This window comes from Myripristis murdjan, chromosome 3 (assembly GCF_902150065.1).
Source record: "Myripristis murdjan chromosome 3, fMyrMur1.1, whole genome shotgun sequence".
NCBI lineage: Eukaryota > Metazoa > Chordata > Actinopteri > Holocentriformes > Holocentridae > Myripristis > Myripristis murdjan.
The window spans coordinates 3,533,094-3,545,411 of NC_043982.1; the positions used below are offsets into that span (position 1 = coordinate 3,533,094).

A 12,318-nucleotide genomic window follows, 5' to 3' on the forward strand; every position below is an offset into this window, starting at 1 on the left:
ACCCAAATTTGTCACGGCAACAAAAGCTTCTTTTGTGCTTGAAGATCTAAATCCTGTTTGAGGTTTTTACACTTTAGCAACAATATTACAAGGCAGAGTTTTTTTTTTCCCCCTCCAGTCCAGTGTATAGACTGAATAGCCTATGATGTCGGCTTTAGAGAGCTTCATTTTTTTAAAAAAAAAAACCCTGCATAGGTATTGCGTGCAGTATTAGTGGTTCCATGGAGTATTATGGATAGTACTATAGTGTTAGATTTTGCACTGGTAAGCAGTCTGTCTATTGCACTGTCAAATAAATGCTGGTTTGCCCTTGATACTTGTACTTTGAACCTGTGCAGTCCACACCTTATAAATGCATATCATATACTTGCTCAGTAAACCACTTAACAAGGAAGACAAGGTCAAAAAAGCAGTCTTTAATTGGGTCAGTCAGAATGAGTTGATACAAGCACTTGACTACTCAGAAGGCCAGAGACATTTTGGTCAGCTCAAGCTACTCTCCACACTGCTGTGCGGCCCTACAGGTCGCTGTCCGAGCACCGTCAATTACATCTTTTCCTCAATCGTTAGCACTACTACCTGCCTAGCCCTGGACCCAGCAGTGAGGTTTTAGAATGATTAACACATCAAGACAATACCACATGACAAGAGGAGGTCCCACTTTCCCATTAACTTGTGAATTATTTAGACATTACCACATGCAGATTTAGGTACTGTTTTTAGCAAACAATTCCCATCACAGGTCGACATCATTACTGATGGACCATCTATATATAAGGAGAGGGGGTGACACGTACGCATTGGTCTGTCACAGCAAGAGGCAGACAAGTAGTTTCACAGCACCAGCCATCCTAGTGTTGATAGTTTTTTTTCTTTTTTAAAAAAGGTGAACTGTCATGTTGCTCCATTTCATCATGTTACCATCCTGCAGTTTCACTGGATAGAAATTTCTACATGTTATCAAAATAAAACTCTCCAATGGATTCCAATCAATCCAGCACACCCTGCTGGAAACTAATGCAATTTTTAGTATTACTTGATGGCAGACTGTTTAGGAAAAAAAAAGTACTCATCGTAAACAAGTGCATACAAAAAGAAGTGCTGACTGTCCAACCCCCAGCTCAGGCAATGCCATTTTTATATTATTACAATTATATTATGGTCAGTTCCTTCAAGGCTTTAAAAAAATCTCTTCTGGTCGATTGCGTACGTCTTTCCTGCTGGAAGTTTCCGGAAAAATAAACTGTTGCCTCTGCTCATGTTGCCCTGGACGTGAAGAAGAAGAGAAGGAAAAAAAAGAGTGATTCGGTGGTGGTTGATAGTGTAGTTACAATTCTATACACCCAATTTTCTAAGTTTTGTTAAACCAAAATTCTTGCACAGCATTTTAAATGAACCCGAACACCAAGGATCAAGGTGAATCCTTGTCTGTTGGTAACACTGCTGAAATCAACGCTGAACTCCACATCTGAATTCACAAACTTACTTAATTAATTGATCTATGCTGATCGTGCTTGAGTCTGCAGTAGCAATTACTTGGGCGCTAAACACACAGAGCAGTTTCTGTAATGTAGCATTATTGAATGATTAGGTCCACTACAATGTGCTTACAAACACCTGTATTCATATTACACGATAATTTGATTATATTTCAATGAATTGTTCAGCCCAACTAGAAACTGGTGTCACTCACTTAGCTGTCGCCACTCCTAGTGGCAACAGCTAAGCATTACTAGTGACAAGTTCGACAATCACAGCCCCGGCTGCTCTATTTTTAATCATGATTACTAATACACAGAGATGAGTGGCCTTTTGATGTTATTTTAGCTCTGATGGTCATGCTATGACAAAATTCGACAGGTTTTTTAGGGAAACAAATGACAAACCTGAAAGAGTGTTTAGTTATTATGCCCTTAATTTCGTATTGCTAACTTAAATAATAAAATTTGGTTCAAAAACAAAAACATAATTTAATTCAGTGAAACATTAGTTGCACCAAAATATACAGAAAATACCTTTATATCATATACCATCCTATTTTTATTTTGACTTACTTTAGTACTAATGACTTACAATATTTTTTTTTATTACTTGCTTAATTGCTTATTACTTATTTAAATTAAATTTCTCATAATTACAATGATTACAATAACTGTAAACGTCAAGTCCTTTACTTTGTCCAAAATCGCACAATACTCAATCACACTGCTTATATTTACAGAATCACAATAGGTACTGAATTGGTACCTAAGTATCATGAATCGTATCGCACCGAGGAGTCCTTGCCAATTCTCCTTAGTGTTTAGACTTTTACCATCTCTTTTTTTGTTTGTTTTAATTGTCTTTATTGCATTTGTTTTATTTGCTTCTTGGGGTTCTTTTTGTGTCTTATGAAAAGCACCATGAATTAGAGCTATGTATGAAACATGCTGTGCAAACAAACTTTTGGACTTTGGACAGCTGCTGTAGATACAGGATAACTAGCTCATTGTGTGCTGGGAGCTATCCGTGCTTTATTGGATTTTCTATCGTGTGTTTACTGATAACTAGTTCTGCAGGTGTCTGGCAGGGCGGGTGGTTGATGTACCTCTTTGCTTAGATGCCTCCAGCAGTCCACCCAGGTGGGGTATACTGATGCATAGGGAGGAAGGCCTCCGGCAAGCCTTGGTGACAGGAAACACATGAGTCTGTTTGATGTTATGCTTCTTTGTGTGTGTGTGTGTGTGTGTGTGGTAGTGTCTCTGAATGCTTTTTTTTTTTTTAATTCAACTTTTTTTCTACAGAATCAATCAATACTACAACTCAGACATTCATATACAAGCAAACAAACAGACATAAAAAACTTGTACAATCCTTACCCCTTCCTAAACAAAATTACAAATCTAATCCAACTCTATTGAGGAGATTCCCTCGAGCAATACCAGACCAGGAAGAAAATGATATCCATATTCTTCATTGTGACATTATAAATGTTTAAATAGGTTTATTATCCTGTAAGTTAAAAGCTACCTTTTCCAATTTAATCATTTCCATAGCTTCAGTGATCCATTCTTTGAGTAGGTGAGCGTGAAGAGATCCAGTTGTTCATAACTACTTTCTTTGTGACCATACATAGACAGAGATATATTTTTACTTTTTGTAGAAACTCTACTGAGGCTATGCAAATCTCCCAGTATGCATGACTGTCACACTTCTTACATTAGAGATGGAAAATGCCAGGCTACTCACCCACAGTTATTCACAGCCATAAGGTTTGACACCAAAACAAAAGGGTATGTGAGCATACTAGCAAAGAACTGCAAGAAAGAGCAAAAGGAGATGCATATATTCAGCTGGTTAACACAAACTCACTGGTGTACAGCCAAGGTACAAAACTAGACTTCTCAAACTTACCCCTGTCACAGCCTGAGAGCAGTTCTTGATTTCTCCTGTGTGACTCATCTGTATAGAGACAAAGATAACACTGTTCACTCACTCTTACATACCTTCTCATTACACCTCACATTTTGTTCTAGTCACAGCAGAAAAGCTTCAGAACCAGTGTTTTAGTAATGGAACCAAAACACTTAGCATCCTGTGTGATCCAATCAAACGATCACATAAAAACAATAGAAGGTTCAGGCCTTCCCATAGACACCCAGTGTGGTAATGATCAACCAAACTCCGTAGTATCAAAGGTCAAAGGCAATTATTAGGTCAGATCCCATTTTTAATGCAAGGCCAAAGGTCAACCCAACTGAGAAGCGTAAAAGGTGTGACATACTGAGTCATCAATGGCGTACGTATTGATGAGATGAGCCAGCAGGTTGCAGATCCACAGAGACAGGACGTCTCCTAGTAGGCGAGGGATCAAACCACTGAAGAGGGACAAAACACAACCAAACATTAATATCCCTTCCACTTAAAGAGAGACTTCAAATTGTGGGGAAATTTGCCTTTTCATTTGCCAAATCACGATTTAATCACTGGAAGGACTTAGAACACAATTTTCCAAATCAAGTCTCTGGAGGTTCATTTTCATATCGTAGTGGAATGAATGGAAACCAATGGCTGGATAAAAGGCAGGAGAAATGATAGTTCCAAGGTTCCACAATACAACTGCTTCTTTTGGGAGAAGTGTGACATTCATTCCAACTAACAGCTGACAAGAGGACTTGTGTGTCCCTAGCTTCATTTACAGTCACAGTCACAGTTACAGCAACGACCAGGGAAAGCAGTTGGAAGGTAACGGAAAGTTACATACATAGAAACACATCACACAGCAAACGAGTACATTGTTGGTCTATATTAGCAGTGTGAGTACCGTGCTGAACTGACTTTGTGACAGTCCTTTCACCAAAATGGGCCTGGAGAGCGCTACTTACGCGAAGAAGCCCATGATGCCTTCTTCTCTGTAGACGGTGATGATGGAGTCAAACACACCACTGTATTTTGTTTCTCTCCCGATAAACTGGACCATGCATCGCAAAGTGATCACTGGAAAACAAGTCGAGGAAAACATTATTCTGGAGCTCTAGATGTTTCTCAGCTGAGGGCTCTTCATTACTCAACTAGCAACTCTGCAACCAACACATGCAGAGTAATGTTTAGCTAGCCTGCTAAGGATATCACAATAATGCCATTTTCTTTGACATCCACAGAAATAAAAATGAGATGTTAATGACTTTGACTACCACAGGTCAGCAGTGATGACAGTGGTCTGCAAACTATGTAGACAGCACACTCTCCAGCATTAATACACTCAGGAGTTGGGATGCTTATTGATCTTAAAGTAGCTTACAAATAATGAACTGAAACTGAAGAATATCAAAACCTCACCCCCAAATTTCTGTGATGGCCTCTAACAGTGAAAAGCAGGATGCCTGTTCTTTGGTGGTCATGTCTCCACCTGTTGGATTCTGGGTGCTAACATCACCTGCCACTTAAGACCAGGCACCCTTATTTTTCACCATTAGAAGTCAAGCCTCACAGAGATTTTGGGTTTGGGGCTGAGTTATTCTTTCAGGGGACGGAGAGTGATTTTACCATGGAAGGGATGTGTGACGATGGTGGCACAGGAGCGAGCAATCATCTCTTTGGTTGTCTGCAGAGGAAGGAAAGGAGAAAAAGAAGAAATCAATTACGATGCATGGACCACTGATGAGGCTAGAGACAGACCGCAAAATGAATTTCCCTGTTAGGACAATAAAACATACTGAAGTGCATTCTGGCCTTTGAGATCATCTCATGAGTACATGTAAAAGCCTTCTTACCTCATTGACAACATTCTCTAGGGAGCCATCCTCAGCCCTCTGACCACTGCCCATTACCTACAGCACAGGGACAAACTCAGGACTGTTGTTCTCAAATATTTAAAAAGGGATGCTTCACTCAGAATGCATATTCTTTCAATCAAATACTCTGACCGTGGCAAGATCTGAGTGAAAATGGGTGTGTTTAGAAAGCACTGAGCCTACGACTTGATGCATGGCAAGTGTCAGCTTTTTAAACAGAATTTTTGATATCGCTTAGCCGTTTTACAGACAACTTCAGAGATGACTAGCATTTTTGAAGGAGTTTACCATGAAAGCGTGTGAGTAAAACTTTCTCAAGGCCTGGGGACAGCACACAGTGTGTACTGCACACAAAAATTATACATTACGGATGAAGCATTCCTTTGAGTTGGCCACTATGGCCACTGCATTGCCTGATTCTGTGTCTTTCCCACCTCTAGTGCCACAATCAAAACAGTAAATGAAGGTTTGTCCTTTCATTTTCTCTAGAACTGAGAAACTCGACCAATGTATGCATGGCTAACAAGTTTGTCAGCAAAGAGACGCTGGCCTTTTTTTTTCTTTCTTTTTTTTTTGTAAAGGTCACTGGCCATGAACAGCTCATCGGGTTTCTGTACTTCCTTGTTTCACTGTCAGTGTGATGTGTGAGATAGATAAGCTGGTACACATGATTTGCTTCTTTGAAACTTTTAAGCAATAGCCCTCTATATAGATACAAACTGAGCCTCTTGTACCAGCCACAGGTATGAGGGTGGAAGGTCAATGACAATGTGCTAATGTATGTGAAAATACCATGCTGCGCTCTACTTTATGTTACATGATAAAAACAACTGATCAAAGAGCTCATTTACCTGAAATTTGCCTTGTTCTTGACATCTCTGTAAAACAGGCAGAGGTTAACATGGGAGAAGCTGTCCATGTCAAGAAGCATTTAAACAGTTCTATTTAGAGCTTGGCTGGTCCAGACATTAGACAGAGGTCATTCCAGTTCAGTCACATGAAGCCGATACCTTATCCAGCATGTAGCCTGTTCTAATGATATCTTTTGCCATACAAGCCAATACAACCAGTCCAACAACAATGCAAGACAGGCACAGGCAATTACTATGAGGGACAGATAAGACTAACCGAAATGGCAGCACACTCTAAGACTTTAAGAACACACTGGGTTCTAAACAAGTCCAATCCAACAGATTCCAGATGTGGACTTCCTCCAATATTCAAACACAAACACTTTTTAATAAGCCTCCTATTATGTCCAAATGATCAGGGAATGACTGCAAATGAATACACATTATAGGAAATATACTGCAGTTTCTTTGATTTTTTGACTAGATTCACTTTAACTTAAAGGACCCCAATGCTAGCTAGCATGAGATGCTGCCAGCAACGGGAACAGCAAATGTTGGGAATTTAATTTACCCCAGCATTTACCTCAACTGTAGATCCATCTGCTGATGCTGATGTGAACATATTTTCAAGTAGTGTCTGTTTAATAATTAGTGTCACTGTAACCAATTCCAGGGCAACCACAGTGGCTTAGTGGTCTGAAGGGAACTGTTGTCTCTCAGTCTTTTCTGTCACCCTCTCTCTTAGATGAGGGTGATAATTCCCCTCATCTAAGAGAAAAATATATCTGAACTATTTCCACATTGTAAAACAACTGAAAAGGTCAATTCCAAAGCAGTATAAAATGAAATACATGTAGACTTGGACAAGCTTTTTGTATCACAATACTATTATCACATATTTGCAAGGGACTGGAAGAAAATTAATTCCAAGTCAAGGTAAAGGCAGTATAAACAGAAATCCAGCAGGATTCTGAGCTCCCAAGAACAAGGACTGAGGACCACTGGTTCAGTAAATCTCACTAAACTTACCTGCACAACTTTGCTGTGTACAACCGTGCCAATGGTGCCAGCACAGAGCCTTGGGGCCAGCCCGTTAAATAGACCCGCTTTGCCATCTATCTTGATGATGTGTTTTGCTGAAACATTCAGACAGACAACACACACGAGGATAAGCTACAACATACACTTTGGGTGTTTGAATGAAGGCAGCCCTGCTTTCACTTAACTATATATAGTAAAATTTCCAAAAACTTTTTTGGAATGGAGAGGGTCAAATTTAAAGATATTGAATATTAGCATGAAACTGCACAACCTGCCCTCAAGAACCCATAGCACTCAACACCCCAATAAAAAACAGCCATAAGTTCCACTACAGTACTCATACTATGCCTTGGAGGTTTCTCTTTACAGCACATTTGCAATGTCCTAAGATTTTTGCATATTTAATGCTCAGAAAATACATTAAGATTCTGTCTGATAAAAACATTTAAGAAATGATGTGCATTTAATTGCTTTGAGTGAAAAATAAAATAAAAAGTGCCATTAAACAAAAGGTTTTTATTTTGGTGGCTGTCACTTTATTTCAGAACTAAAGCAGCACACAGCTACACTACACTACAATTCAAATTGATTTTATTGGGCTTTTCACCATTTGATTAACACAATATGCATAGTGCTTTGAAGGTGCAAATTACTTTTTGTTGTGACACTAACCATAATTAAGACAAAAAGCAGACATCTGTTGAATGCACAAGTATTAAACCCAAATCAATACTTGGTAGAACCACCTTTCACAGCAATTACAGTGGAAGGTCTTTTGGGGTATGTCTGCACCTGCTTTGCACATCTACATCCTGCAGTGTGTGCCCATTCTTCTTTACAAAATAACTTGAGCTCAGTCAGACTGGATGTAGACCGTCTGAAGAGCAATTTTCAAGTGTAACCAAAGATTCACAATTGGACTGAGGTCTCGGCTTTGATTTAGACATTAACGTAATTTATCTTTAACTATTCCAGTTAGTAAGTGTAGCTCTGGCTGTTTGCTAAAGGTCATTGTCCTGCTGGAAGGTGGACCTCCGCCCCAGTCTCATGCCTCTTGCAGAGAAAACAGGTTTTCTTCAACAATTGCCCTGTATTAGGCTCCAACCATCTTGCCCTCAATCCTGACCAGTCTCCCACTATGTGCTGATGAAAATCATCCCCACAGCATGATGCTGCCACCACTGTGTTTCACTATGGAGATGATGTACAGTGCTGGGTTTCTGCCAAGAATACAATTTTGCGCCAGAGCCAAAAAGTTCAATTTTGGTCGCACTGGACTAGAGTACTTTCTTCCACGTGTGCTGTGTCTCCCACATTGGCCCACACTGGCTTGTGGCAGACTCCAAATGGATTCCTTATGGCTTTCTTTCAGCTCCCCAATGAACAACCCCCTTTTCAACAATGCACCATCAGTCCTTGTGGTTTGGCAAAAAAAAAAATTAATTGAAAAGTCAACAAACAACCAAACTGCATTCAGACAGCTTCCAAATTACTGATTAACTCCTGACAGAACAGTAAGGTTGAAGGGCAGCAGAGTGACGCTGTTGTGAACAGAGCTCTACCAGCCCTGCCCTCTCAAATGGCCTAGCATTTTTCAGATGTGGCCTTCATTTTTATAAATGTATATAAAAAAACCCCACCTAATTTTTTTTAAAATTTAATGAAAATTGCGACACATGCATGGATTTTTTTTACTAAGTCAATATGAGCTCTGAATGTTTGTTCTTGTCAAGTTCAAAGAAAGATCTCTTATTAACAGGAAACATAACAGCTACAAATGTCTCTTTGACTCAACTAGGAACCAATAAAGAAAGAGCAAAATCTTCCAGAGTGCAGACATCAGACAGCTTTCAGTGCTGTATAGATCATAATCACAAAACATAATCACAAAACATTTATTGTGCATATGTGTACTGTGTGTAAATGCTTGGTGATAAGCAATGCAACCAATCAGGAAGTTGATACTCACCATAAGCAAACAGTCCAGGTAGTTGGTAGACTTGTCTTCCAAATATATTCCTGCCCATGGTGGGAGAGAGAGGCTCATGCCCAACCTAACAGGACCACAGGAAATTGATATCACATATATGAATAGCTTATAATACTGCAACTATTGCTGATTTGTGCTTTAACTAAAATGCACTTCACTTGAAATAATACTTAAAAACCCAATGAATATTTTCATATCATATTTTCTTGATTTGATTGTATTTCCTGTTGAAACAGGCTATTGGGGAGGGACAGAGGCCAAGAAAGGATTATTCACATGCAAACCAACACGATATCAGCTTGGGTCAGAATTTTATTTGAGTGGGTGTGTGGATGAGAGAGGATGTTTAAATATTTGCGGTGGTTTTATTGGTGAAAATTTTAATGGACACCCACTAGTGCAGGATGATGTCACTATTTAAGATCCTCTGTTTTACAGGAAGTAGACATCATGTGAGGTCATTTCATGAGGACTTTGAACTGCTACTGATATGTCTGCACAGTGCACAGGACCTCTCGTCAAACACACTAGCAGTAATTCAGAGGTTATGGGTTTAAATCCCACTTCAGGCACAGTTTTAGGGTAGTGTGCAACTGTAAATGTGTGATGACATCTCTTGTTATCTATAGCTACAGTTTGGAAGCCTTCACATGTAACTCAGTGAAATGCCCAACTGTATTTTACATCTTTCTGTGAATTTCACAAGCAGGATAACATTACTCATACTTGAAATGTATTACACTGATAAGCAACTATTTAGATGTTTATTCTATTGCACTGCTAGGTAAATTCCCTAAAATACCTCCTGCTAGTGTTGTTGACACACTTTCACAATTTGGGAGAAACTGGAGCTTGCAAAAAGCAAATCAATTTTTCCTGCTTGTGGTTGGTTAGGCTGTGTGACCGGTTTTCCCCCAATGGGAAGGCAGCATGCTGACCACATTAACCTCACCTCACCTCACTTCACCTCAGGTGAAGTGAGGTGAGGCAATACCTGCTGACTGGGCTACAAACTAGACCCACAGTTAGGCTCTCTGCTCCGGTGGGGACATACTGGCTTGCCTTGACCCTGACAAGGAGAGGAATTAGCCTCTTGGAATGGTGGATAATTAATATTATAAGAAAAAAACACACTTCCACTTTCAGTCTTGAATATACAATTTAACTGTGTACAGAGATTATTGAGGTGCATATCTCTGCCAGACTGTGTTGCAACTTCAGTGGCTACTCCTCACTTCCTGATCCGTGTTTGACACCTCTGCTTCACTGTTAGCCGTTTTGTAGCTTGACATTTCCATGCAGCGTAGCTAGTTTTTCGTCCTCTGAAAAACGCTGCAGTGCCATCTCTGTTTTTTATTTCCCCTGCCTCGAAAACAACTTCACATGATAATAAACCGGCTATCTTTAGTGACTAATGTTGACATTCGCTAGCTAGCATGCAAGCGCTAATGTTAGCTACAGGCTGATAAGCTATTTTAGTGGGCCAAAGGGCAACTATCATTAAATTCACCAGAGCTCCCCGAATAATGTGCTAGCAATGCAGTCTTGTACGCTGTGAATGGGTGATTTGGGGTACTTATTGGCACAACTAAAACAGTACCGCCCGCGGTTTAAAATGAACAAATGAACCGCATAGATAGCAGGTCGCTGAGCTAGGCAGCGTTACCGTTAGCTCGATCCTCTGACCTTTAATTGGTGTCACCCGTTTGCTAACTAGCATACAGCTACCAGAGGTCAGTGACAGCAGTGTGACTGGAGCGGCAGGACTGCCAAGGCACACAGGTCAACACGGCACTTCAGGACATTGTCTCCTCCGGTATCATGCACACAGAGGACATCAGCGGCAGGGCAGGACAGCTAGCGCTCTGCTGTCAGCTAGCTAGCCGTCTTCTATGGAGACAGCGCTGAACCAAACTCAACTCAAACACTGCTCTCAGTGCCTCTTTACTCACCGGGTCACGTATTAACACCCCGAAACAAAACCTCAAACACTCAACAAATCGTCTGGGTGTTCTAGCACATTCGGCAAGTCAACAAGTCACAAGGCTCTACTATATTTTGAAAAAATGTCAACATGTATATCTGGTTCAGTCAAAGATTCCGTCCACGGCCGTGTCGTTTTCAAGATGGCAGCGACACACGAACCAATCTTTAAGTTGAAATTTAATTAAGATATGAGCCGATTTGGGTAATTTCTATAAGCCGAAAACAAGTGTGGGCCCTTTAGTTTACTAGAGGCTCTTCATTTGTGTTTCATGTCGGTGCATACCTTTGCGGATAAGCAAAGCAACACAAAGCTGTCATGTTTTCAATGGGAGCTGCGGTTCCCTCCAGCCAAGGAAACGGCTCGTCAAGGGGTTAACAGCCAGCTGGCTAATGTTTAGCTAGGCTAGCTAGCACTGAGTGTGGCTACTTGTGGCCCTCAGCTTGTCAGTAACAGTGACAACTTGCTAGCGTCTGACCGGGAACACTTGTCCTCTTACCTGGACCAGGACTTTGATGTACATCAGAGGGTGGGAAAGGACGGTGAGCCCTGAACCCAGCACTATTTGTCCACACGTGTCCGCCATTATTGGAGACGGAGAGACCGGAGTGACAGGAAGTTCCTCTCCTCCTCTGGCATCCAAGGCAGCTGTCATATACCCCAGTATCTCATTACTGCCATCTGGTGGCTATAAAAATACATACACCCAAATGACAGCCCACGCCCACTTCTACACAAGTTTATTATAGTCAACTAAAACTAAACTAAAAACTAAGACTAGGTGCGAAAAAAGATTTTAGTTAACTCAAATAAAAAGAAAAACTACACTTTAGAAAGACAGATAGATATAGAAGCAGTTATTATAATTTCAGTTTTCTTTTTTTCTGTCCTCTTTCTTTGCTCAAATTCATTGTCGAAGGAAGTCCGCATCAGAATCAGAAATACTTTATTGAGTCCCAGAGGGAAATCAGGTCAGCTGCTGCTGCTCAAATTCTCAAGAGAATAATTAAATCGCAAGAAACAAAAAAAGAAATAGGAAATTAAAAAAAAAATGTGCCTCAGAAATTTATTTTGAAAATGTGCATTTTGTATAAATATGTGTATTCATACTACTTAGGGTATTAACACTACTACTTCATACTACTTACACAAAGGGGAGTGATTTTGAAAGAGAGCAGA

At 40.3% G+C, this 12,318-nt stretch overlaps 1 protein-coding gene across 1 annotated transcript; it reads right to left on the reverse strand.

The window, feature by feature from the left end:
• Window positions 1-396: 396 nt before the first annotated feature.
• mtch2 (mitochondrial carrier homolog 2) lies at window positions 397-11,793 on the reverse strand. Its single transcript, XM_030044522.1, has 12 exons — window positions 11,639-11,793; window positions 9,135-9,219; window positions 7,154-7,260; window positions 6,125-6,151; window positions 5,253-5,309; window positions 5,026-5,083; window positions 4,365-4,476; window positions 3,764-3,857; window positions 3,394-3,441; window positions 3,229-3,296; window positions 2,588-2,663; window positions 397-1,266 (listed from the first exon to the last, which is right to left on the reverse strand). Exons 1-12 carry the CDS (start codon window positions 11,723-11,725, stop codon window positions 1,180-1,182), a joined length of 906 nt encoding a protein of 301 aa, XP_029900382.1. The 5' UTR covers window positions 11,726-11,793; the 3' UTR covers window positions 397-1,179.
• Window positions 11,794-12,318: the final 525 nt, after the last annotated feature.